General features: G+C 34.8%; 4 protein-coding genes across 4 annotated transcripts; 3 read left to right on the top strand and 1 right to left on the bottom strand.

Annotated features, from left to right (window-relative positions):
* Positions 1-1,453: 1,453 nt before the first annotated feature.
* LOC104234245 (subtilisin-like protease SBT3.4) lies at positions 1,454-7,625 on the top strand. The gene is made up of 3 exons (XM_009787788.2): positions 1,454-1,844; positions 2,887-2,984; positions 7,352-7,625. The coding sequence occupies exons 1-3, from the start codon at positions 1,663-1,665 to the stop codon at positions 7,414-7,416; spliced, it is 345 nt and encodes a 114-aa protein (XP_009786090.1). The 5' UTR covers positions 1,454-1,662; the 3' UTR covers positions 7,417-7,625.
* A 766-nt stretch (positions 7,626-8,391) lies between these two features.
* Positions 8,392-13,112, top strand: LOC104234246 (calcium-dependent protein kinase 11). Its single transcript, XM_009787789.2, has 8 exons — positions 8,392-9,207; positions 10,543-10,686; positions 10,770-10,922; positions 11,015-11,130; positions 11,639-11,806; positions 12,056-12,280; positions 12,391-12,534; positions 12,749-13,112. The coding sequence occupies exons 1-7, from the start codon at positions 8,643-8,645 to the stop codon at positions 12,529-12,531; spliced, it is 1,512 nt and encodes a 503-aa protein (XP_009786091.1). The 5' UTR covers positions 8,392-8,642; the 3' UTR covers positions 12,532-12,534; positions 12,749-13,112.
* Positions 13,113-14,442: 1,330 nt separating this feature from the next.
* LOC104234248 (large ribosomal subunit protein bL21c) lies at positions 14,443-18,612 on the top strand. Its single transcript, XM_009787790.2, has 5 exons — positions 14,443-14,830; positions 16,291-16,371; positions 17,741-17,842; positions 17,935-18,009; positions 18,264-18,612. The coding sequence occupies exons 1-5, from the start codon at positions 14,531-14,533 to the stop codon at positions 18,348-18,350; spliced, it is 645 nt and encodes a 214-aa protein (XP_009786092.1). The 5' UTR covers positions 14,443-14,530; the 3' UTR covers positions 18,351-18,612.
* Positions 18,613-19,359: 747 nt separating this feature from the next.
* LOC104234249 (uncharacterized membrane protein At4g09580-like) lies at positions 19,360-24,792 on the bottom strand. Its single transcript, XM_009787791.2, has 4 exons — positions 23,837-24,792; positions 20,831-21,101; positions 20,561-20,731; positions 19,360-19,801 (listed from the first exon to the last, which is right to left on the bottom strand). Exons 1-4 carry the CDS (start codon positions 24,157-24,159, stop codon positions 19,670-19,672), a joined length of 897 nt encoding a protein of 298 aa, XP_009786093.1. The 5' UTR covers positions 24,160-24,792; the 3' UTR covers positions 19,360-19,669.
* Between the last annotated feature and the right edge of the window lie 2,336 nt (positions 24,793-27,128).

Here is a 27,128-nt window from a genome sequence, read left to right as displayed (position 1 = left end):
TAATAGAAAAGTTAAACTTTTGATCATCTTGGACATTAAATTGATTTTAGTTTGCTTAGTTAACGGTTAATCTAAGTCTCTGTGGATTCGTCATCTGACTTTCGAGTCACTTTATTACTTGACGGCCACGTATACTTGCGTGTACTTGGGGAACCAATAAGTGTTTGGCGCTATTGTTGGGGACTTAGTTAACGGTTAATCTAAGTCTTTGTGGGTTGTAGATTCGACATTCGACTTTCGAGTCACTTTATTACTTGACAGCCACGTATACTTGCGTGTACTTGGGCAACTAACAATATGCATTATCATTGTAAAGGATTTTCATACCTTCACGTCCACGCACAGAGCTAAAAGCCCGACTACAGGTTAAGCGGAACTCAATAACTTTTATTTATGATATCGTGTATCTGTATTAAAAATTAATTAAATATGTATTAAACTTAGATCCCAGTTATTAGTGTTTGAAGTTATCATTTTAATATTCAGAACTCATAATGTTGAAATTATGGCTTTGCCTCTATTCACGTCACTTTTACCCGTTATTGCAGGTATTATCTGTCATATTTTCAAGATTACAAATCTCACATTTTAAATAGATCAAAAAGGATTAACACGCTAAGGCTCCGTTGGACTTCAAGAACTTATAGAAATATATATTTTTAAAAGTAAAATAGAAGTTCAAAGTAAGAAAATAATTATTTCTTCTGATTTCAAATACTCTAGTAAGCTTTAATTTTTAGAATTGGGCCGAGGCTCAACACGGGCTAAAGTAACTAGTTGTATCTATAAAAGTACTGGTCAATTATGAATGTCTGGTTTCATAGGCGTATCCAGTGCAGAAGCTATGGGTTTAGTTTCCATTATGAATGTCTGGTTCCAGAGGTGTATTTAGTGTAGAAGCTATGTGTTCAACTAAACCCATAGCTTTCCTCATATCATATATTTTTGCTCAAAAAAATATTAAATATATACAAATAATAAATTGTGAACCCATTAAATCAAATTAGATATGGTAGAATTGTGAATTTGAACACATAAAGTTCAAATCCTGGATCCGCCTCGTTCTGATTATTACTCAAAATGTAAATTATCACCTACGTACAACTTGTGAAGCGAAAATTAGAGCCCATTTGGACATAAGAAATTTTTTCCTTTTTTTCAAAAACTTTTTACTTTTTTTTTTTCGAAATCAACGTTTGTTCAAACAATTTCCAATTTTCCCTTGAAGAAGCATTTCAGAATTTTTCGAAAATTTTAAAAACTCAAAAAAATTGTTTTTCAAAATCTTCACTAAGATTACTCACGAAACTTAAAAAATAACCCAAAATGATATTCATGTCCAAACACAATTCTAAATTTCAAATACCATTTTCACTTTTTTTTTTTTTTTGGGAACTTTACATTTCTCATGTCCAAACGCCCACTTAATTTACATTTTCCCCCTTCGTTTTTTAAGAAATTAGTAGCAACCCCCAGAATAATCAACATGCCGTGTATGGACAAAGACAATCTAGTCCGTAAATCCCAAGAAAGAAAAGTAGTATAAACAAGAAAAGACATCTAGTAAGGACTCTGAAACTTAATGATTAAGATAAAAATTCTCAAATTCCCAATAATTATCCTAGAATACCCCTTATGCTCTATAAATAGTAGTTAAACGTGATGCAGAAAGATCAAATACTTTCTTCAATTCTATTGCTTTTCTTGTTGATTGCAGCTATCGGAACAATGGTAGATTCACAACCCTCCATTGAAGCCAAAGTTCATATAGTATACACTGAGAAACCTGAAGATCTAGAAGCTGAGGAGTATCATATCAAAACCCTAGCTTCTGTTCTTGGCAGGTTTGAATTATTCTTCAATTCTGTTCTTTTTCCTGTTTTGAATTTTAATTTAGAAATATGGGGTTGTGGGTTTGGTTGGTACTTGGATTGATCTTGTTTCTTATCAATTTCGCCAATTTGGTTGTTTGTTAAGTTAAAATTTGAATTTTTCTCACATGTGGAAAGATTTTATCTTTGTATTTATCTTCAAGATCCAATTTTATCTTTGATGTGTCCTAGAAAAGCTTTTCTTTTTTTTTTTGAATTCTTTTTCTAGTGTTTTGTTAGAAAATAAGGGACGGTTTTACTTATATGCTTGTTTCAACCAACACATAGATATTAGTATCCACCTTTAATGCTGAAAAATACCTTAATGCTATTGTCTTACCACATCCTTCAGCTTGTAGGACTAACTAAACACTAAGAGATGATTAGAGAAGTGATTTCATTAGTAAAAGAAAAAAAATATTTTGATAAGGATATATTTTCCTCCTTACCAGCTGCTTATAATGAGTGTATACTATGCCTTTTTTAAGTGAATGGGGTCGAGGGGGCAAAGTGATTGGCTTATTCCAAAAGTTATAAGAGTAGTCTGATTGTAAAGGATTTTGTTAGATTTTTAAAGTAAAATTTATTGTAGTTCTATAAATGATAATATTTGATGTAATGTATACTCGAACTTCAAGAACATTTAGTGGTGCGTACCAATTTCGTGTTTGCAAGTTAATTTGGATAATTAGAAACAAGTCAAATTGACTTTTGTGATCTTAATTTGAATAAAGTATGAAACTTCTTGAAGCAGTAAATTCCACTTTTCAACCAATCCCGTATTTGTAGAATGAATGAATGATGGGTTGAGGTTCATTTGGGTTTCCTTTGGTGGAGGGAAAAGCATATAAAATGCTAGCTACCAATTATCGGTTGTATGTAATTATCATGATTATTGTGTGGTATATGTATCATCTACTACTTTTTTTTTTTTTTGGTATGGAAACGTGTTCTTTTATGCATAATTTTGGAGTAAAGATCCTGATATTTTATGTGCGCTTATGCAATCAAAAAGTGAGGATGCGGCAAAAGAGGCGTTGATATACAGTTACAAGCATGCAGCTAGTGGATTCTCAGCAAAGCTGACTGCTGAGCAGGTTTCTGAGCTCTCAAGTAAGCTTTTACTTTCTCTCTCTTTCAATATCATTGATTCCTATTTTGGTATATGGTTGATCAGTATCTCTTTCTTCGATGAGTAATTAGTATGACAAATTTAAATATCACAGCCATAATGCTCGTATATTGAAGTAATTGGCATTCAATTTGAGGGTTGAACATAGTATTTCACGTTCTATTGAAGACTTTCACACATTTTGTGATAATAAACATTTCATTTTTTTTTTTTTTTTTGAGAAGGTAACATATTTATATATTAAAAAGACTTCACTAAAAAGGTGAAGTCACCCATATTTACAAGGAAAGTGCCCAGAAAGAAAAATAAACATTAAATATCCTTGGTCATCTCACAAGGAATCTAGAACATCAAAAATGGATTCATGATCCTCCAACAACTTTCCTTTACACCAAAAATAGAAAAGCGCCAAACATTTCATCTTTATCTTCTGGATGTTACTGGACTTGTCTTCAAAACATCTTTGGTTTCTCTCTTCCCAAATTGTCCACCATATGCATGCTGGAACAATTCTCCATCTCTCTTTATAACTAGTAAGGTTGCCCTCTTTATTCCAGCAATTTAGAACATCATTAATTCTTCCCGGCATTGCCCATGAAATTCCCCGTAAGCTGATGAAGATTCTCCATATTTGTACAGTGAATTTACAATGCAAAAAAAGATGGCTAATTGTCTCTGCCTTCTCTCCACATAAGTAACATCTAGAGCACAGGTAGAATCCTCTTTTGATTAAGTTGTCTTGTGTTAGTACTGCTTCTTTTGCCAATAACCATGTAAAGCAAGCAACCTTGTATGGAATTTTTACTTTCCATATCATCTTCCATGGCCAACAACCAACCCGATTTTTGACAAGTTGAATTCCTTGTAAGCATGATCTAACAGAAAACTTCCCCAGCCTATTCCTTTGTCATACGATAAGATCTTGATTAGAGTTGATACCACGAGATAGCTCCAAAGTATTGTAAAAGTCAATTACTCTTTCAATCTCCCAATCATTTAGCAATCTTCTGAATGTAAGGTTCCATCCCTGATTCGTCCATGCCTCATGTAATATTACTTCTTGTTGTTGATTCAAAGAATATATGTCAGGAAAGAGATCCTTCAATAGTCCTTGACCTAGCCAATTGTCATCCCACAGTGAAATCTTCCTACCATTTCCTACCTTGAACTTGGATTTGTTAATTAGTTTTGGCCACAGATTCCTGATTGATTTCCACAAGCTGGCATCGTATGGGCTTCTCACTGATTTGGTTGTCCATTTTCCTTCCGTTCCGTATTTCTCCGTAACAACCTTCGTCCACAGTGATTGTTCATCTGCTGCAAGTTTCCATAGCCACTTCATCATCAAACTCTGATTCCGAACTCTTATGTTTTTTATTCCCAGTCCCTCTTCCTTTTTGCTAGTTGTCACAGAGCTCTAATTAATCAGGTGGAACTTCTTCTTCTCACTGTTGCCTTCCTATAGGAAGTTTCTTCTTAAAGAATCAATTCTCTTCGCTACATTGGCTGGGATTGGAAATAGAGACATCATATAAGTAGGCATGACATCTAGTACAGAATTAATCAGAGTTAGTCTGCCCCCATAGATAGATATTGATTCTTCCAATTTGCTAGCTTCTTTTCACATTTCTCAAGCACACTATTCCAAATTCCTTTAGATTTGCTCTTAGCTCCCGATGGCATCCCCAGATATACAGTAGGCAGTTGACCTACCTTCCCACCTAGAATATCAGCAAGACTTTGTAGCTCCATTACCTCATTTACCGGATAAATGAAGCTTTTGTACCAATTTATGCGTAGTCCAGAAGTGACTTCAAAAAGAATGAATATCACCCTTAGTACTTTCAATTGTTCTCTATCAGCTTCACAAAACACCAAAGTATCATCAGCATACTGCATCTCGTAAATGTTGATTCCATGTGCTTGCTTCCATAGATTTGCTGACCATTTACAAACTTCCAATAAAATTGCAATTTCGGAGCTTTCTTCGGGAAAGAATCCCACCAGGCACCTGTCTAGCAAAGCATTGTGTGTTAAATCTCCAGAAATGTGAATAATTTCTCCTTCTTGTTGGACCTCCGCTTCCTTCATTCCTCTGCTTGCCCATTTATGATTTCTGACTGTGTTTGAGTACAGAAGTCCTTCTTCAATGACTTTTGGAGCACTAATGGTATTCCTCCGTACTCCACCATTAATGAACCTTTCTATTTTTGCTGCAATATCTGACCAACCTGAATTAAATTCTGCCTCTTGAACAATAATAATTGATCTTCCCCTGCCTTGGATTTTAATGATGGTTATATAACGACTATCTTTGTTGTAGTTCTTCGCACAGAAAATTTCAGAGAAATGATCCTTGATTTTCCATCTTTTCACATGATTTCCTTTCACCTTCGAAGCTTCCTTTAGATTTTCGCATAACCACACCATTGTCTTTCTGCTTAATGTAATCCTTCTGATTAGGTTCCTTCCTCGTTCTGTCCATTCAAACCATTGTTCAGCATTTGTTGAGCATCTCTAATTTTATATGACTTGAAGCCCATTGCAAAATAGATGATATTGTTCTCCCTCATTCTATGATTTTCCCGATAGACAGGAAGTGCATCTGAAATTATCAGCAGTGAAAGCTTTTAGAAAGTCGCCGTAATCTTGTCTTCGATCGCTGGAAAATAGAAAAGTTATAGAATTTTGGTGAAACTGTAATGGGAATGGTCGGAGAAGTCTGGAGAGTAGGTTGGGAGAAGAAAAAATATTGAAAAAGTGGTCCGCGAAGTGGTTTTCTATCGCCGGAGATTACAAAGTAGTCGGATTTTGGTGAAAATGGTATGGGTCTGGTCGGAAAAGGCTGGTGAGGGGATGAGGGGATGAGTGAAGAAAAAAATCTGAAAAGTGGTCGGAAAAAGCCACACGCGCCGGCGTGTGGCTTAGATCTCACCGGAGAAAAGTGGGTCTGCTTCGCGCGTGGGGGCGCGTGGATGATTGGCTGTCGGATTACTTACTGGGGTCTGGTCGCCGGGGGTTTGGTTCTTGTTGAGGGAGATGAGGTCGTCGGAAATGGTACGTAGGAAAGCATCTCTGGTTGGGAAGAGTACTTTGAGAATTAGGAAAAAAAGTAACATTTCTATTTTTCTTGCTTAATCTAAATTTGAGATTCAAAATATGATTGCCATTTCATCATTAATAGTCTTAACCGTCAGAAGATAAAGTAAGCATCGTTTGTCTCGATTTTTGTAGAGTGGTTTGGGTCTTTTCTTTCTTTTTTTGTGCTTAGAGAGGGGTAAGGGTTGTTTTAGGTTAGGTTTAGTGGTTTTATATGGAGCATAATCATTAGTTCTTGACCAAGATGGTCCGCTATTGACATAGGACTTTAAACCTTACATGAAAAAGTATGAGAGGATGGTTCACCATTGACCAAGATGGTCCGCTATTGACATAGGACTTTAAACCTTACATGAAAAAGTATGAGAGGATGGTTCACCATTGATAAAGGACTTTAAACTTTACGTGAAAAGGATAAGAGGAATGGTTCACTATTGATATGACTTTCAACTTTACCTTAAAAAGGATGCAAGGAATGAGGACAGATGTACAATTATTGGAACACTTTTGGAAGGAAATGCCCAGAGACGTAGGATTACTTCTCAAACTTTTTATTAGTTCCATTTATCTATATAAAAAATTCAAGTTCCAATACATAGAGCCCTTACTCCCGGTGGTCCATACCATCTAGATCATCACAGGGGCAAGTCCAAGGTTATACTAGGCTATTTTCTTTTGGTTTCATTCTTGAAGACTAAATAAATTGCAGGTTTGCATGGTTCGCTGATGTAGCTGGTGCTTGATATTCAGCAACTCTTGCTAAAACTGTTGAGTTTGTATTTTTCTTTCCATTAGAGCGCATGCCCTTTGCTACAAAGATACAATACTTGCTGTGGACGGCTTCTCCCAAGTATCTATGTCATATCGATTTATCTATAAAATTACATCCTTGATGTCCAACAAAACATTTTGCATTTGACATTTAGGGCTGTGATTTTGGATTTTTGTTTTCTAGGATGTCTAAAATGCACTTTGAGTGCCTCATTTTTATATGTTCTTTACTCTGGATGAAAATCCTCAATTCTTGAAGTGGATGGTAGTACTAACGTTAAGGCAAATCGCGATGAGGCAATATGGTCATTGTGTCTATTTTGGGTTGCATTTACTTGATTCTGAAGTTGTAACTCAACAATGCATCAGCTTTTGTTTGTTCCCTCCTGAAAAATACGTTCATATGATTTTCAGCAGTGTTCTTTTGGGGGGGTTTTATGCCCTCAGACTAGCCTAACTAAGATGTGATCTTTTGCAGAGCAACCTGGAGTGCTACAAGTTGTTCCAAGCCAAACAGTTCAGTTGCACACTGGCCGTGTGTGAAATGCAACTCTTGTGACCTCTTCTCCAACAAGTTTACATCATGTGTTTAGACTTCTTATCTATGCTTGTTTCTATGGTGTTTTCAACTTAAAAAGTATATTACTTGTACCATGTATGGGAAAGAGTATCCCTAATGTAAATGTGCTACTTAAAATGTCGTAATACTTGTTTTAACTATATGAAAATAAATGGTGCTGCACTTTTCCTTATGTCTAAAATTTAGATAGATGGAAGTCACGTCGCAAGATTAGTTAGTAGTTATGTGCCAAAAACCGAGAATTAGTTATCTATGTTTTCCTTATAGGTAAGCGAAAAAATTTCACCTTCACTCTAGATGGGGAAAATCTTTACTTTGTTTTCCCCTAATCCTTCACATGATGATTCAAAAATTTCCACAAAGAGGAAAGTAAACAGATTTTACAATCATCAATGTTTTATTGATGTATACCATTTTGATGTTCTAAACAAAAATACTTTTTATCAATTGTATAGCGCGATATAGTTGGCGTCTTCATTACGAATGAAATTACTAGGTCTAGAAAGAAGAGTTTGACAGCAAAAGTAAAAGATACTTATAGTTAACTCTCGACAATAAGTGAGATTAGTCACTGTAAAATAGGACACAATAAGTGAGATTAGTCATGTAAAATACGATGAGATAAAATGCAATAGAAATAAAGACAGAAAACGGATTACCTAATCGGTTAATAGCCGACTGCGCTACCACTAAGCTATTGAGGAACAACAGGGGATTCGGTCTCATAGAATTCAATTCCCGTTCCCAACCCATGACCAATATGAGCTCGAAGCTTCCCTCACAACTCTCGAAAAGCAAATAATATACTACAATAAGTTAAAATACACATTATGTAACAATTCTTTTCCCATTAGTGCAAATAAGTGAAATTCAAGAAAAATAGTCTAAAAATAGAAAAGAAAAAAATATATAGTAATTGATTGATGTTGGACGTGTCTCCCTTCCATTTCCAAATCCCACTCAACTTTGTCATTGCAACAACACCAAGTCAACTTACACCACATTTCCCGCCAGGAAACCCTGACCATAGATCAAGAAAACTGTTAATCCCCCCAAATAACAATCTATCATATGGAAAAGAAAAACAGAAACTGAGAATTTTCCTCACTATCTCCAAAATCAAGAAACAACAACCATTTCTTCAAAGTAAAAAAACAAAACACAAAACAAAATTGTTCTAACAAAAACAATGGCACAAGCTGCAGCAAAGAAGAGACCTCCTATAGCTTCATCAGCAAAACCATCTCCTAATGTCCTCCCTTACCAAACACCAAGATTAAGAGAACATTACACTCTTGGCAAGAAACTAGGCCAAGGCCAATTTGGTACAACTTATCAATGCACAGAAAAGGCAACTGGTCTTCAATATGCATGCAAATCAATCCCAAAAAGGAAACTTTTATGCAGGGAAGATTATGAGGATGTTTGGAGAGAAATTCAAATAATGCATCATTTATCTGAGCACCCTAATGTGGTGAGAATCAAAGGGACATATGAGGATAATCTTTTTGTCCATATTGTTATGGAATTATGTAAAGGGGGTGAGCTTTTTGATAGGATTGTTCAAAAAGGTCATTATAGTGAGAGGAAAGCTGCACATTTAATGAAGACAATTGTTAAGGTTGTTGAGGCTTGTCATTCTCTTGGTGTTATGCATAGAGATCTAAAGCCTGAGAATTTCCTCTTTGATAGTTCTGATGAAGATGCTACCCTTAAGGCTACCGATTTCGGATTGTCCATTTTCTATAAGCCTGGTTTGTTTCTTGTATCATTCTTTTACCTTCATTTCCATTGGCTAATTCGTGTTTTTGTTGGTAATTTTTCGATAGCCGAGGGTCTATCGGAAACATTTTCTCTACCTTTATAAGGTAGGCGTAAGGTCTGCGTATACACTACCCTCTCCAGACCCCACTTATGGGGATTACACTGGGTTTGTTGTTGTTGTTGTTGATTGAATTTGGTTTCTTTTGATGGATGGAATTATTAGGACAATGTGTCCCTTTTGATTTTTTTCAGCTTTCATTATGGTCTTTTCTTTTAGCTAGAAATGGTTTTGGCATTATAGTCCATTTTGATTTTTTCAACTTTTTTATCACCTTTCTATAGGATGTAACAGAACTCAAATTCAAGGTACTGTTTCTGTTTCACATTATTCAGATCAAATTTCTCATAAGCTGCCTGCCGTTTCTCTGCAATTCAAGGATCATGTTGAATTTTATTGTCGCCGTGCTTATTATACTTTAGTTCCAATGATTTATGGCTAAGTTCAGTCATTCTGTCTTTTAACATGTTAAAATTTATGTAGTTCAACAGCTTTTCTGGAAAGTAATTAGCATGCCACCTTTTGCGAGTTCGAAGAGCTAATAAAATTTCCATAGACATCAAAATTAGGCATTACAAATGGACCAAAAAACACATTATTTTCATTTTTTGTGCTCATAACAGTTCAATCTCGAGCATGGAAAGTCACATTAACTACTTGATCTTAAAAAAGTCACTGACTAGTCATTTGACTCTCTATACATTTACTCAATAAAAAGGGCAGTCCGGTGCACTAAGCTCCCGCTATGCGCAGGGTAGGGGAAGGGTCAGACGAGGGTCTATTGTATGCAGAGGCGGATCCAGGATGTTTGAAGGATGGGTTCACTATTACTTTTTAAAAAAAAAAATTAAACCAAAAAGTTGGTAAGGAATTTGATCCCCTGACCTTAGGCTATTGGAAATAAGAGACCAAAACCAGTGCACCACTTAGTCTCTTTTGACCGTGGGTTCCATCAAGTATATATATCTATTTTTTCCAAATTATGTACATCATATCCATACTTTAAACCGAGGACCACGGGTTCACGTGAACCATGTTTCACATGGTAGATCCGCCTCTGATTGTATGAAGCTTTACCCTGCATTTATGCCAGAGGCAGTTTTCACGTCTCGAACCTGTGACCTCCTGGTCACATGGCAGCAACTATACATTTACTCATTAAAGAGAAAATATCCAGTAATCTTAATATGATATTTGACAAATACTGGAATTAAATATTATCACTGTAGACTATTTGCCTTCTTTCCTCATCTATCTTGTTTTGCAGGGCATTATATATCTGATGTTGTTGGAAGTCCTTATTATGTTGCTCCTGAAGTGTTGCATAAATATTATGGACCTGAGATAGATGTATGGAGTGCTGGTGTCATCTTATACATCTTATTATCTGGGGTTCCTCCTTTTTGGGCTGGTAAATTTACAATGTTGATAATTAATTACTCCATCTGTTTCTTTTCCTTATTTCTTGTTTTTCTTCACTTTCTGGACTTGCAGAGACAGACAATGGTATCTTCAAGCAGATTTTGAAAGGAAAGATAGACTTTGAATCTGAACCTTGGCCTCATATATCTGATAGTGCAAAAGACTTGGTTAAAAAGATGCTCAATAGGGATCCTAAAGCGCGAATAACTGCTCATGAAGTCCTATGTGAGTCACACTTGCTTTATTGGTAATATTAACTGACAAGGTAGTAGAAAATGGTAGTTTCATTATCAATACTTGTTTGTCTTTTCCTCAAGGTCATCCATGGCTTGTGGACGATGCGGCTGCTCCAGACAAACCTTTGGGATCTGCAGTTTTAACTCGCCTAAAGCAGTTTTATGACATGAACAAACTCAAGAAAATGGCTTTACGAGTATGTACTTCCTTTATATATAATCTGTTACTCTTTTTCCAGTTAACACTGTTAGTTATTTCTTGGATTTGCATTAAAAAAATATCTGATACGTGACATACGTAAATTCTTAACTAGGATCAGAAAAACAAGTGTAACAGTCTGAAATTGATATTAGAGAATGGAGATATACTAGATCTTTTCACTATATTATTTCTAGATATATTTGTGTGTTATCCAGATATTTTCGTAAATCAGTGTGCATATTCTTCTTTATAGTAGTATGATAAACATTAAAAGCATGAATTACGCATGACCTGTTGTTCGAGTGTCAAGTGTAGAGCACCACCACAGCTTGATTATCAGCTGCTAATTAATGTTTTTAAGCTCTTTACCATTGGGGACTAAAAACATAATATTGGATTGTTGAGAAGTTCTTGGAATCTTATGTTACTGAGATCCTTATTTTGTATCTCAATTTCCAGAATATGCGTTGATTTCTGATAATTGAAACACTCTATACTAACAGGTCATAGCAGAAAGGCTTTCAGAGGAAGAAATAGGAGGCTTAAAGCAGTTATTCAAAATGATTGACACAGATAACAGCGGGACAATCACATATGACGAACTGAAAGATGGCTTGAAAAGAGTAGGATCTGACCTTGTGGAGTCTGAAATCAAGGCCTTGATGAACGCGGTACTTTCCATTTTAATTGGGTTCAGAATCTACAACGATCAATGAAATGCTTAGTCGAGTTATACCTTTCAGATAAAGGCGTACGCATTAGCCATTTTGTTACTGTTTCTTGATCTTACCTGATTGTTGGATTAGTTTCCTGACCTTATTGGATACAATGATTTGAGAGAGCGAGTAGGAAACTTAATCCAATGATTTTAGTCCCTCCAAATAAGTAGCAAAATGACAAGGTGCGATATGTTTTTGCAGGCTGACATTGACAACAGTGGCACAATTGACTATGGTGAATTTATTGCCGCGACACTGCATTTGAATAAGATGGAGAGAGAGGAGAATCTGCTTGCTGCATTCTCCTACTTTGACAAAGATGGCAGTGGTTATATCACAACTGATGAGCTTCAACAGGCCTGCATAGATTTTGGCCTCGGTGATGTTAAATTGGATGACATAATTAAAGAGATTGACATAGATAATGTAAGAAGAAAAACTAACTCGTCCAATATAGCTTTTCAGTATTTTATTTATTTACTTTTTTGATCTGATTTCTAAGGACAACCAAGGTAATATCAATTTCTGTTTTGCAGGATGGACGTATAGATTATGGAGAATTTGCGACAATGATGAAGAAGGGAAATACAGGATTTGCAGCCAGAACTATGAGAGGCAATTTGAATTTTAACTTGGCAGATGCTCTTGGAGTAAATGACAGTGAGAAAAATCAATAGAAGGTTTCTATTACCATTTCATTTCTTTAGCTAACTACTTGTTCTATCAAAAATCAATCCAATTTGTCGATAAATTTGAAAAAGGAAAGATATGTCTCATTCAAAATTTCAGACTGCACTTCTGATATATGCATCTTTTCCTTAGATATCATTGTTAAACATTAAGTTTAGCTTGTTTAGTATTCGCCTCTCTGATCCTAGCGTGATCCTTTACCAGATCAAGCTGATAGAAAACGTTGGATCAATCGACTATAGAGGGCGGTCATGAGCTTTCAACCAAACCAGGGAAGAGGCAGGTAGAGCTGCATTTGCCGAGACAATGTTGGACTGTAACCAACAGGAGCTTAGTGCTCTATTATTTTCTCATGCTAGATAGGTTTAGTGCTATAGTAGCAAACAATATTGTTGCTGCTGCTTTATCTTACTATATAATTGGAGGGCTTCTCCTCTATTTCACAAATTTAGATCACTGTTGTCTGTACTTGAGGAGTGTTGTAAAAACCTTCTTTATGTCTATATTCATTTGGTGTTACTAGAAATTGAATAACACTTGTTCATCATTTTGTCATATGTTAAAGCACTAAAATTAGTGTCAATGTTCTTTCCCTTATGTCTTCAGTTCATTTCCAATTGTACAAGCTTTATTTACCATAACAAATGACATCAATACTTTTTGTTTCCCTAAGAATGAGATTTTTTTTTTCTTAAGGTAGTTCCAACTATTTACTTTTTTTTTTTTTGAAAGTTTGTTTTTATTATAACTGCATTTGTTCTCAATTCAATAATCTGGACCTTTCCCATTATTCTTGAAGAGAAGCAAAATTAAATGGAAAATAATAAAGAAAATAGAAAACAATTAACAAAAGAGAGATATATACTCTTAATTAAGAAGGTTAGTTCCAAAATAAAAAGAGCCAAAGGAAAAAAAAATAGATAGATGTAAATTTAGGAGTTGAATGTGAGTATGTGACTGTAGGTACATATCAATCATATGTCTATGCGCCAAATTTAAACTAGTTACACCGATTATATGATCATTTATAGCCCTTTCGTATTGTTTGTTTTTAGTTCATTTTAACACGGAACAGAGTAATATTTTCGAACAATTTATAAATTTTCTAAAACTTGACATCTTTTAAATCACACACTTATCCCTACTAATATACTCGTCTTTACTCAAATTAAAAAAACAAAATCAAAGACCAAATCCAAAGGTAATTGCAACAATAATAATATATCCTTTTCACTTATATTATATTTTGTCATTACCTAAGTGCATATCAATATCGAGCAATTGCAATCAATTGTGAGGAATGTGTAATTGCAAAATCCATATGTGACACACACATAATTAACCTCAAGTCAAATTCAAATATGATGGCTTCAAGTGGGTAAATGACGAGAAAAATTAGGAATAGCCTGATTTGCAACCGGTAATTAAAAAATGTCATAGTTTCAAAAGTAATTAAAATTTAGTCACTTTTTTATGTAAAGATAAAATCTAAACAGAAATACCTTTAAAACATAGAAAATTCCAGCATCATATGTTGGAATTTTATATGCAAGAGTTCCATAATCCAACATATTATGCTGGAACTTTTTGTGTTTCAGTTAGAATATTTTTGTCCAGATTTTATTTCTAATATTTTTCATAACTTTGCAAACACCGACTACTTTTCGATTACTAGTCTGAAAACTAGCTAGCCCGTGCTATTTTCACTTAAATGATCGTATTATATGATTAAGAATTTCGTAATTTCGAACATTAATACACATACGAAAAAAGAATATTAATATGCACATATTCAAATTTATACCATTTAAATATTACTATTATTTTTTACAAAAAAAAAAAAAAAAAAAAAAAGAGAGAGTGGAGTTTAAGGGTAAAATGGTCATTTGAAAACAACTGCTGCACTGGAGATAGGATAGGCTTTTTCATAGATAAAATTGAGACACACTCGCAGAATACCAAGAAAACCTCTCTTCATCTCCAACAATGGCTACCCTTTCACTGTGTTCTTCGCCCTCAACAACAGTACTATCCAAGAACCAAACTTTTCTCAACACCCTTTCCGTTCCTAAAGCAAATTCCAATGTTACATTTCTATCTCATTCACTTTCTGCTCTCAGTCTCCGTTCCTCTAAACCCAATTCTTTTGTGCCCAAATTCTCAGAATCTGAAGCTTCAGTTGCTGAAGTTGTAGCTGAATCAGAAGAGCCTGTAATTGTCCCAGCTGTGGAAGCCTCCTCCTCCAGCTTGGAACCTAAACGAGAAGAAGTGTTTGCTGTTGTTATGGTGATTATCTTTCTTTCTTATGCATATTTTTGTATACTTTTCTGTCTGTTTTGAATTCACTATCGGGAGTGAAATTTGGATTTAATTGCAAATTAAATGAGGAACTTTTGTTTATCAGATGAAAAGTTGAGTGTTTGGTTACCTTGAATTGTTTAAGGTGTTCTAAAAAAGGGATAATGAGTTCGTTACTTATGGGCGGAGGTCATTTTCCTATATAAAAATTACAACTTTGATTCAGGATTGACATGTTGTCAACCTTTAATACCGAAAAATATCACAGAAGCAGAATTTCATACCATACTACGCCTTGTATGTCCAACCAAATACTAGAAAATGTGAACCAAAAAACAATGATTTTCTGAGGTAAAATATTTCCGGTCTAGAACATATTTCATGAAGAGTATTCCTTAGACTGAATGTACTTTTGTTCAAATTCTAAGTTTGCTGAAGTACTATTGAGACATCAAGGCTGCCTTACGGTGTATATTGTGATAACATGGAGTGTTAAAATGGAGCTGCTTCGTTTCTGTTATTGATATGTCTATGCCATTTCAGCCAATCTTAGGTTTAGCATTTTCTTTTAGGGTATCTTAAAGAAACAATATACATGTCTAAGTGTTTGTGTTATGTGGACTTGGCAGTTATGCTGCTACAAGCAATTTTGGCATAGTCCATGCCAAATAAGCTGAACTAACCTTTTGCATCCTTGGTATTTTCCGCAGTGGAGTTGGGTAGGTTTTTTAACGGGAAAAACTGTAGTTACGCTGAACACATGACAGAGATTTAGTACATGGTATATCCTTTATGCCGTGTTATGGACACTATCCAATTTCATAAATCTCAGTCTATGCTTTTTTTTTAAAGTATAATTTCTTTTTCAAAGTGGACCATCTGTTGTGGTAGGTATTTCCTGTAGTTTAGTCCTAAAGGGGTTCATATTGGAGATTGTAAGTGATATAACTATAACCTATACTTAAAATATATATATATATATATATATATATATATATATATAACTATAACCTAGTACTAAAATTAAGTTTTAATCACTCGTCAGAGGGTATACATATCTATTCAAGTATGCAAATCTGTGGTGCAAGGCCGCGTGTATGTTTATGTACAAGTCTTGTAATTGTTGGATTAAGTTTGATTTCAAGGTTACCATATTGTGAATTTTTATCTTTTTACTTGTGAACTGCTATAATTAACTGGAGAAAACATTCATACGACTACTTATTTGATGTATAATTTCTTCTCTTTGTGGAACATACACTCTCTTGCTAGTGCTAGGAGCTGCTAAATTTGATGATTTTCAAGTCTTCTAGCTGTCATCCTTCTTGATGTTTTATTTTGTTTTCTCTTCCTTTTTAAATGAACATCATACTACCCTACAATAACTTAATTGGGCTTGTCCCTGATACATTAAGCAGCTTGTTAATTTTTCCTCTCATTATTGATAGATCGGATCTCGGCAATATATCGTCTTTCCTGGGCGGTATATCTACACCCAGAGACTTAAAGGTGCAAATGTCAATGACAAGGTGGGAATACTTTTTGGTCTTGTCTTGATTTACAACTTATTTCCTTTTAGCTTCTAAAATCTTGTTACTCCCCTATGGCCTTGGATTTACTTATGTGCTTTCTTTCTTCTCCCTATCTCATAGCAACCTTTGGTGTACAATTAAACAGAGCTTGCCTGCAGCATTTTCTCAAAATAATGCTCGTTTGCGACACTTTTACAGTACTTAGCGTTAGTTTCTCTCTGCATATTTGACCAATGAAGACCGTGAAGTTCATTTGGAAGATTTGATTTAACAAAGGAAAATAAATCTTGAGATCCATTTACATCTTTAAAGCGTTTTGTTGATAGTGCATGCTTTGCAAAAGATAATGGAAAGGGACAAGTTGAGGAAGGAAGAGAAGTCATTTTACCTGTTAGGTTCCATAAAACTGGAACAGGAAGGTAATTTGCTTTCCTGGTCCAAAGTATCTGTGGCTCCAAGGAAAAACAGTTTCCTTGCACTTAGCTTGTTTTCCATTTTCATTTGGAACCAAGAAATGGAAGAAATACTTTCTATATTACATTTCTCTTTTCTTTTCCACCCAAACTATGTACAAGCTCAGTGTGAGATTGTCAAAACAGTGGTAATGTCTTTTCAAGGCTGTACTAGGAGAACCACTTAATTAAAAACATTTCTTTATTTCTTTTCTTTCTTTTCCACCCAAACTAGGTACAAACTTTTCTTTCAGGGAAAAAAAGAAGCTTGTACATAGTTTGTGGGATTGTCAAAACATAGTTGATGTATGTTCAAGGCTGTACTAGGAAAACAACTAAATTGTAAAAAAGGTGAGATTGTGAAACATGCTCGCCGGAGTAACAATTTAAAAAAGGTTTGTCAAATGAATGTGGACATGTGTTGTCTAGACTTCTTGACAACACTCGTCCTATCACTGGCATCAAATTCTGTGAAAAAAGAATGTAGCTTGTACAAAAACAGCTCACTCAAAGTGAAGTGTTTGAAGCCTCGTACCAGCCAAGCGATGGAGGAGAACTCTGTTATTCATGTAGTTAGCATATTTCCAGTAATCCATTATGCAAACCATAATGTTGAAACGCATCAGTGTCAACCAACATTTACATTTGCATCTCATCAGCCTATAGTCTTTTATACATCTATTTGACAATTATTTTATGCGGAAACTAACACTTGATATAAGGGTAATATGAGGAGGTAGGAGGATGCTCATTGCATATATTTGCTACTCTGGAGTTGAAAATAGAGGAACTATTCGTCAGTTTAGTATTTTATCTATGTCAAGATTACTCTGGGCATATTGGCAATACTCTAGTTCAAGGTTCCATGACTAAGGATTTTTGTTTGAAACATCTATACTTGATAACTTCTGCAGATCATCCTAAACAAGGTGTTACTAGTGGGAACAAAAACAAGTACTTGGGTTGGAAAACCAGTAGTGCAAAATGCAGCAGTCCACGCTGTTGTTGAAGAGCAGGTCAGACATCATTCTTCCACTACTTTAGTTTCCGCTGTGTGTACCTTGTTTCCCTAACATCTCTTTTGACTCAATATTATATTCCCACACAGTTGAAAGATAAGAAGGTTGTTGTGTTCAAGTATAAGAAGAAAAAGAACTACAGAAGGAACATTGGTCACAGACAGGTATGAAAGAACTGTTTTAATTGATATCCAAATAACTATAGAGTAGATTGATGTTAACCTACTTGGTTGCCAAATTCACCATAGTCTATCATATATTATCTATATGTTTAATTTCCCAGCAACATGAAAAATTTCTAAATTAATGAGCTTGCGGCCATTGCATGAGACATGCCCTCTTAAAATGATATTTGTACAGAATACCATATCTTGTCCTTGCTTGTTCCTAATTAATTTGATTTGTGTTAATGATGCAGCCGATTACTCGGATAAGAATAATGGGGATTACTGGTTATCAAGACTCACCAGCAGTCACTCTAGCAGACTTAGAAGCTGCCAAGTGATTTTAGGGCTGAAGATTACATTTCAATTTACTGTTTTCTCAACATCTGCTAATAGTACCTTCCAAGGTGATTGTAGTTTTGTATAGACTGGGGAGGCAATGGCGGAAATTAATTTTCGAAGGTGCATTGAACTTCATCTTTTGTTGTAATTCCCATCCAATTTCCTTCTTTCCATGTATCATTTCGTTGGGCAATGTATTCGAGTTTGCACGTTGAAGAGATCTTTTTTCGATTGAGTTCTACCAATTATTCTTTGCATTCACTTTATGTGAATTGACCTCTTTATCTTCTTCTCAAGTACTAAACACGTCTACATGTCATGGCATTTATATGTGAATTGAGGTTAAAAGATTGTTAGACTTAGCGATTTACCGTAGACGGGGAAATAATTTTCAGAAAATAAAGGGAGCCTCTTAGAAAACAGCTCAAGCTAACAACAAAAATAATTTAAAGTAAATTGAAACTATAGATAAATTTGATCTCCATTGGCCCCAACTTTGCAGACAATGGGAGATAAAGACCTAGGGGTTGGAGATAATGTACTCATCTCTTTGGCGTATCGCTAAGTCGAAATATTTTTTATATTAAAGAAATTTTGTAAATCCAGACTCCACTTGTGAGATTACACTGGGTTTATTGCTTAGATTTTGTTAATGGCCCCATCACTGCACATCATATACATTGATTGACAAACACATGTGGCCTGCTATCTAAAACAACCTTAATATTGTTCCTGTATTTTCACCAAAAGTTGAACAAAAAACAGAAGTGAAAACCAGTCACAGAACATGCTATTGAGTATAACCGTTTCGCAATGACATCTGCAGAAAATTTTACCACAAAATATGTATTACTCCTTAACCATTTACCATCTTTTCCTAGCCATGCACATCTAACAACATTTAACCAAATCTACTCAAGGAAATTCCACAATGATATCAAAATGTTGCATTTCCATAACATGGCAGTTGAGATGACCATATAATAATTTATTTTTTGAACAGTGAGATGACTATAAGAACACTTTTTGAATCAGATTCCAAATCAATATCTGCCTGCTACATTTGAATTACATTAAACAATACTACCAGTCAATTCGGCTCAGGCAATGAATGACAGAAAGTAAACATAAGGAATTGGCAAAGAACACAACATTCCCACTATTCTCCAAAAGGATTGGGCAGTGATTTCAGGTGCCATATAGAAATTAACGGCCTGTCACTAAGTCCTGCCTTTCCAATTTGCTCGGACAATAAAAAGAAACTATATCTTCTCTAAGTTGCTTTCCAAGAGGATCCAATGGCCTTTTGCGAGGAGCTCTATTCGTATATTTTCTTCCTCTTCAAGATGGTAGGTATTATTGAAATAAAACCAATGAGGAAGAGCACAGACAAGGTCTTGAAATCATATAGATCCTTGACTGACTTCAGATCACCAAGAGCTAGGCCCGCCTGACAAGTTAAAGAACGAAAATATCACATATAATCACGTATAGCAAGCTACATTAGTATTGTAAGACTCAACCAAAATGCATCAGCTATGCCTCAAGCCAAGTCCGAGGCTGAATTGGGAGTAGGTGGTTGAGAAACGCATGCCGCATTGGGTAGGATACACAAACAATAACCTCTTAAGCTTCATAGACAATGTCGAAGAGAGATATTGCCACGTTATTCACTTGGACAGTCTAAGATAATATGCAGTGGGCCATCGGCTCACATGATTTTAACATTTGTTGAGTGGACTCTCCAAAATGCTGCTATATTCGTGTCGGATCCTCCAAAAATACACTACTTTTGGAGAATCCGACACGCACCCGACGATATTTTCGGAGAGTCCGAGCAACACAGATTTTAACTAAGTTTCAGATAATATGCTCTTTTTTCTTAATTTATACATCTAGTACAGGTTTCCCTGTCTTTTTACTGAAAGTAACAAACTAATGAGCTTTAAAAATGACAAATGCAAAATAAATGTTAGTGCCAAGCAGGGCATCCTAGTGCTGCTTTACCATACACATAGAGAACAAGGTTCAGGTTCTTGTATTTATAAAAGAATATTTGAACCGATGTTATTAGACAAAAGAAGCTAGTAATTTTAAGAATAACAAAAGAGCAGGTCTTATAGATGGATTACCAGGCATCGGTAAATTGGACAGCAAATACAGAAAAGCATGACAGAAAGAAGCCACCACCAGCTGAAGAATGATTTACCTTGACTGTAATATATGAGGCTGGAATTAGACCAACCAATGTGGCCGTGAAGAATGTATGGAATGGTATATCCACAATAGGAGATGCCAAATTGATGAAAAGGTTTGGCAATGTTGGAGTTATTCTCAAAAACAGCATATAGTTGAGCAACTTATCCCGACGCTTGGCTATCTGAAACCACAAGTTTCACATTTGTAAGTGCAACAAAAAAGGTACCATGAATTTTTTTAGATCAGTAGCACCAGTAATCAGTTTCAGAAGAGCACAAACCTCTGCCTGAAAGAATCTCAATTTTTCAGGCCACAGCCAGTTAACTATAGGCCTGCCAATTAATTTAGACAGAAAATAGCAGGATGATGCACCGGCTGTAGCATTAAAGACAACCAAGAAAAGCCCTCTGAGAACACCAAAAAGTGCTCCAGCAAGCAAGGACATGAAAATCGTCCCTGGAATCATAAACGTCTGCATGAATATATATGTTGAGCAGTAACCCAGAATGAATTTTGCTGGGTAAACTTTGGCATACGTTCCAATATTATCCCTAAAGGAAATAAGTAAGATAATGAGTCATGACAGAACTATACCAAATAATAACAGAAAGGGAAACAAAGACATGTTAGAAAAGAAGAGTTCAAATACCATTAAAAAAAATATCATGTCAAAAGAAATCCATAAAAAACACTTGTAACGGAAGCTATGGATGAAAAAATATTTTTGTTGATAGGGTAATAAATTTCATTAAAAATAGGGCAAAAATGTGCCCGTATACAAGAAGCATACAAAAAAAAAAAATAGAAAACCTTACAAAAAGACATGATATTCTACAAAAGGCAATCATCTATACAAATAGAAACCTCATGGGTGCACCAAAAGGAAATAAGGGAAAAGAGGCTATTCCTTAAGTGTATAAAATCTTTCTCTATTCCCTCGAAAGCTCTCCATAATTTCTCCATGTGGACGAAAATATAGTAATTAAGAAGCAATACTACAGCCAGACATTCGTGAATGCTGAACACTAGTAAAAAGGCTGCTACTGCCATGATCTAGATCTTTGCAAGCATTTAGCAAAAAACCTATAGATTCTTGCAATCACACTTTGGAAATAGATAGTACTAGAGCTATTCAGAAACCAGCTTGTTCCTTTTTCATAACTTAACCTCTTTTTGCTTTCTATGAAATTTTGTGTAAAAGTATGAATAATGTTATATTTACTTTCCTCAAAAACATTTTCTGATTTTTCCCAAAAGAAAAAGATAACGAGATGGTACTGGCAATATCATCAAATGATACTAGGAAACTTCCTCGCCTCCGCTCACCTTCTCCTCAAAGTGCAATTCTCACCATTTTCCAATCAGTCAAGATCAACAGACTCATCCCTCATATATACAAAAATTCCACATCATTCCTGATGTCCAAAGCTTTAATCACATTTTTAAAAAGACATGAACCTCACCATTACTTAGAGGTTGAATTGGCGAAGTAAAAGTAGAACTATGTCATTAGTTAATTGCATCAAATTTCGACATTCAAAGAACATAATTTTTTATGAAGCCATTCAAAGAGCATAACTTTTTTTTTACCCATTTTACAGGTAATTTGCCTTTAATCGTTCCTGTAAACCCACATTGGTTTTTTAATACAGAAATTTTAATGATTCTGCCGCTTAACTAGAAATTGGAGCATTATTCTCGCACAATCTTGCAAAAGTAATCCATCAAGGTATATATAATAAAATCAAACCTAAACCCCATTATACACAATTGTGCTTCTACTCTCACAACTTTGTGCATTAGCTTAGTCAGTTCTTAACTAATTGAGGAAATACATAATCTATGCTCAATTTAATGATTTCTTATACATTGCTTTGGCGAGATAGCCATGCAATAGATAATAGTACTTATGTAAGGAGTTCTTAGAAGTCTGGGAATTGGTCAGTAATATGACCCATTTATGAGTTTGACAGGAGTTTCCTACACACAATTGCTCTATACCGTCTTTCATCTACCTTCAACTTCTAGATAAAAAGTAATAACAGCACCTAATCGGTTCCATGCTCAGATTCTAAGTCTTCTATCCTGGCACGTACCCATTAAGTGATATGAGGAAAATGTAACTATGAAGGAGGTCAAAGCTTTAAGGATTTACTTGTTGGTAGTTAGAGACAAAAGAAGAAATGTATCTTGAATCTGGCATACAGATAAGAAACACTCTAAAGGGGGAAATATCTAAAGTGGAAGGCGAATATAAAGATGCTTCAGGTTGACATCTATAATTTTCTTCTTTCCACAATCAAATTAAAGGCTTCCATTTCAGAAACTAAGCTGGATATAGTTTCAATCAATGAGATAGCGCCCAACCCCCAACCCCCACCCCCCACACACAGGACCAAACAAAATAGAAAAGAAAGCATTGACGAGGGTGCTGCTATGAGATTAAGAGGAAAAAGAAAATTTTCTTTTGCTACAGGTAGTTCAAAACTAATTGGACTCGATGCCTTAAAATCTGGAATGAGTACAGAAAGTACATTAGGGCTCAACTGCACACTTTGTTGCACATACTTAGCGCTCTCTCAAAATGCAATATGATAGTTGGAACCCTGAATACCCTAAGTAACCAATGCTTTGTTTTCTACCTCCAATGAATGGTGTTCCTTGCAAAGTTATAGAATTGATCACAAGGACCAGTAATTGACAGGCATACAGACTTGCACCCCCTGCAGGATTCGCAGCGCGCAAATGAAAGCACCTGAAGTACTTGAAGTACTGAATGCAAATACCCAAAAACCCCAACAACAAAAAAACAGGTGGGAAGTAAAGGAGCATAAGTACGACGGATATGCATTGCAACATAACTCCCAGAAGCTACTAGGTCTCTTTACATTTGACACTGATCTGAGTAGAAAGTCCTTCAAACTTGAATGAAAAACTAGAGTTAATTGAAGAAGCTATAGAGTTGATTACTAATAATACTAATCTGAAAGACTCATTGTAATTGTAAACATTATACACAACACAAGCAGCTGAATTCTAAACGGATAGGTATTTGGTAATGCTTGGAGCAACAAACTCAGATTCCGCAAGAATCTCACACTAAATTATTTATGACAGTTCCACCAAAAACCATTTGACAGGTAAAGTTAACAGTAGCAAACTTATCAAGTTTTAACCTCAACATTGCAACAAAAAATAAGGTAATTAAGGGATGCAAATGCGATACAGCAGCAACTATACAAAATAAATGCAGGAAAGGAACATAAAAGCAAACACAATAACCTACTTCAGCATTCGGAGATCAGAAAGCGAACGAGGCAACTTGAGTTTACCATACTCAGCAGCTGGCATTGTCAAGTATATACTAAACAACCCTATTGAGAACACCACAAATACAGCTATAGCTGCTGCAAACTCCCACCTTGACAATGGAAACTTCCCTTCCTTATACCTTTTACCCGTGGGAGATTCGGACAACAATCCTAAGTTTATTTCCTCATCCCTAGTTGTGTCCACTACCAAACCCCTTGGTGCAGCCATTGATGACAACAACAATGATGCCGGCAATGATGATGAACGTGAGTGGGTACGTGTCACCTTATTCCTCATTCATTTGAATTTATAAAACCAAGCTTTTTTAATCAAACCCCACCAAGAAAAAGTTCTTGAATTGTCACTAAATCAAAACCCACAGAGAAAATCCAAAATAATTCAATAATCTAAATGGAAAAACACATCAAGTTTTTTTCCTTTAGGAATACAAATCAAAATCAATCAAACCCCACCAAAAATACAGCAAAAAATTCGAGATTTGAAATCAAATTTTCGAATATGGATCAAAATCAGTGAAACCCCACCAAGAAAATCCACCAAAAATACAGAAAAATTCAAGGATGAAGATAAAATTAGACACCCAAGTTTCTATTTGGAATATGGATAAAACAAATCAAAATAGACCAGCAACAGACACTGTTTGGTAGCTGAGCGCCTGAGATTTGAACTAATTTGGACTTTATTTTAAAATTTAACGTAAATATATATCACATGGAGTATATGATTTTAATTGGTTATTGCGAAGAAACAGAAAGATCAGAGAAGCATGAAAAGAGAAGTCAAATTATGGGGAAGTAAGAAAAGGACTACGAGAGGATTGTTTGGACCCGCTTTTCAAGGGACTTAAGATTGGAATGACTTTTTTGTTTTTTCCTTTTTTAAAAGTTGAAAGTTCTAAATTTTCTTCCTGTGTTTGATTGAATTTTTTATAGCAATATAGTTTGAACTTTGAACTAAGGGTGTCTAACGGGTCGGGTCAACTCGTTTTCGGACCGGTCCAAACTGATTGAAATCGGAACCAGTCCGGACCGGTACAAAGGGGGTCGGGTGGGCTGGATTAATGGGGTAAGGGGTTTGGTCTGTTCACCTTTGTGCAACTGGTTAATCGGACCGATCAAACCTGGTCAACGCGATTTATTGTAGAACCGGTTAACCGGACCGACCTAGACCGGTATAACGGCTACTTTCAATTTTTTTTTAGAGAATTTTCCCTATAGATACTACGATAAGAACTTATTAATTTATTTTCTCTAGGTTTTGTAGTTTTCAAAAAGTATATAGGTTTTTCTTACAAATTGTATACATTCCTCCCTTAAAAATCTCTCATCCCATTATTAATGTCTTTAATTAAGGGATTCAATTATATCCTTTCCTTTTTTTCACACTTCTCCTCATTTCATGCTTCCTAATTTTTTCAATACGCAGATCCCCTCTTCTCTCTCTCTCTCTTCAATAGTTGCACGTCTTCAACAAGAAGCTAGTAACTTTGCTTCACCTATTGAATGATATTTGTTGGAACCTTCAAATACTATATTAATGTCATATTCTATGTTCTTATTATCCTTATAATGTTAGGAAAGTGATACCTAATCTAACAAATCCAATAACACAAAAACTACTTTCCATAATAGCAACCAAAAAGAAACTTTTTCTTTGCAGTTAGAAATATATACACATGACGTGTCATGTGATGACAAAAAAAATCAGTTTCTACAAAGTTTCTTCAACAATTCAAAAATCGTTAAACTATAGCAAAATTATTACTAATAGGATAATAGCTCATAACTTACAATTGCTCCTCACCATATACAATTATCATCCATTTGTAATACAATTTCTGCAACAATTATAATACAAATACAATTATGATACAATCGTGATACAATTATGATCTTCCTCATCTTTTTCAAGTTTCAATCACAACTCTAAACTTAAATTCTGAAACAATATTGTATTATAAATGTATTATATATTATTTTAGATATTGATATATCAGATACAAATCAAATACAACTTTAATACAATTGTGATACAATTATAATACAATCGTGATACAATTCAGAAACTTTTCTTCTTCGAGTTTCAATATGAAATTTTACCTAAAAACAACGCTAAACTTAACCAATCTCCCTCAAAATTGAGATATAAACTCCAAATTATATTCTCAATTGTTTGCAAGAGCACCCAATTCAAACAAATCAAAAATTCATAAAACACAGATGTTGAATTCAAAACTTCAAAGTTTTTTAATGTTTGTCAATGGAGAACTCTTTGCTACTGATATTTTAGAGATAATGTCAATGAATTTGTGTGAAGAGAATGAGATTTGGGTTAATTTGTATAAAAGAAAGAAATATTTCAAAATCTTTTTGAAAATGGGATGAAAACGTGATTTTAGGGGCTTTGTATAACTGAAATACATGAGAGTGAGAGGGGGAGGGGGGGCTAGCGTGGGGGAGGTGAGAGGGAAGGGTTGTATCAGTTACATCCTAGTTTTAAGAATGCTCTCTTTATTAAGGTTTTATATATAAATAGTAAATATAGATAGAGAATATAAGGAACCTAAAGAAAAGTGGTAAATAAGTTTCTATTATAGTATAGCTAGTTAAATTTCCCTTTTTTTAATGTTTCTACTCTCTGACCGTTGGCCCAACGGATGTTTTGCACATTTAGCCTTTTTTGAGCCAATTTTTTTTAAATTTAACACTTTTTGTAATTACTAATTTAGCCCTTTGAAAAACTATAAATACACCCCACTCTTCTTCATTTCTTCACTCATCTCTCATTTCTCAAACTCAAATTCTCAATTCAAGTTAAACCATGCCCCGTACTTCTAGAGTGCGCTCGTGTGTTTGGGAACACTTTGAGGTGGTAGAAGAAAATGAAAAAGTTCACAAAGTAAAGTGCAAGAACTGTGGTCGAATCTTAAATCTTCGTCCAAAGTGTGTGGGCACAAGCTGTTTAAGGAGGCATATGAAGAATTGTCTTGAACATCCGAAATTCGTATTTAAGTTGATTTGAGACAATTTGTGTTATTTTAAAATTATTAGACATATTTATGCTTCATGTTTTAGTTTGTTAGATTAATTTGAAGTATTATTATGCATGAAAATTTAGTTTTACTCTTTTTTGTTAATTTACTTGCTAAATGCAAACTTTAATTTATAATTTTGAAATAAATGTAGCACTTGCAATTCATAAGTGTAATTTTTTCCCATCTTCATTGTATTCTTTATATTTTTTAC

Source organism: Nicotiana sylvestris, chromosome 6, assembly GCF_000393655.2.
Source record: "Nicotiana sylvestris chromosome 6, ASM39365v2, whole genome shotgun sequence".
NCBI lineage: Eukaryota > Viridiplantae > Streptophyta > Magnoliopsida > Solanales > Solanaceae > Nicotiana > Nicotiana sylvestris.
Note: the sequence above shows the minus strand (reverse complement) of the source record. Positions and strands in the feature narration are given on the sequence as shown.

Bases quoted from the DNA above. Each gene is read 5' to 3' on its own strand.
- LOC104234245 (XM_009787788.2), top strand. From the start codon at position 1,663: ATGCAGAAAGATCAAATACTTTCTTCAATTCTATTGCTTTTCTTGTTG. The intron at 1,845-2,886 runs GTTTGAATTATT...GCAATCAAAAAG, and splicing joins CTAGCTTCTGTTCTTGGCAG to TGAGGATGCGGCAAAAGAGG. The intron at 2,985-7,351 runs GTAAGCTTTTAC...GATCTTTTGCAG, and splicing joins GCAGGTTTCTGAGCTCTCAA to AGCAACCTGGAGTGCTACAA.
- LOC104234246 (XM_009787789.2), top strand. From the start codon at position 8,643: ATGGCACAAGCTGCAGCAAAGAAGAGACCTCCTATAGCTTCATCAGCA. The intron at 9,208-10,542 runs GTTTGTTTCTTG...CTTGTTTTGCAG, and splicing joins GTCCATTTTCTATAAGCCTG to GGCATTATATATCTGATGTT. The intron at 11,131-11,638 runs GTATGTACTTCC...CTATACTAACAG, and splicing joins TCAAGAAAATGGCTTTACGA to GTCATAGCAGAAAGGCTTTC.
- LOC104234248 (XM_009787790.2), top strand. From the start codon at position 14,531: ATGGCTACCCTTTCACTGTGTTCTTCGCCCTCAACAACAGTACTATCC. The intron at 14,831-16,290 runs GTGATTATCTTT...CATTATTGATAG, and splicing joins AAGTGTTTGCTGTTGTTATG to ATCGGATCTCGGCAATATAT. The intron at 16,372-17,740 runs GTGGGAATACTT...TAACTTCTGCAG, and splicing joins GTGCAAATGTCAATGACAAG to ATCATCCTAAACAAGGTGTT.
- LOC104234249 (XM_009787791.2), bottom strand. From the start codon at position 24,159: ATGAGGAATAAGGTGACACGTACCCACTCACGTTCATCATCATTGCCG. The intron at 21,102-23,836 runs GTAGGTTATTGT...TATTTCCTTTAG, and splicing joins TCTGATCTCCGAATGCTGAA to GGATAATATTGGAACGTATG. The intron at 19,802-20,560 runs GTAAATCATTCT...TTAACTTGTCAG, and splicing joins CCTCATATATTACAGTCAAG to GCGGGCCTAGCTCTTGGTGA.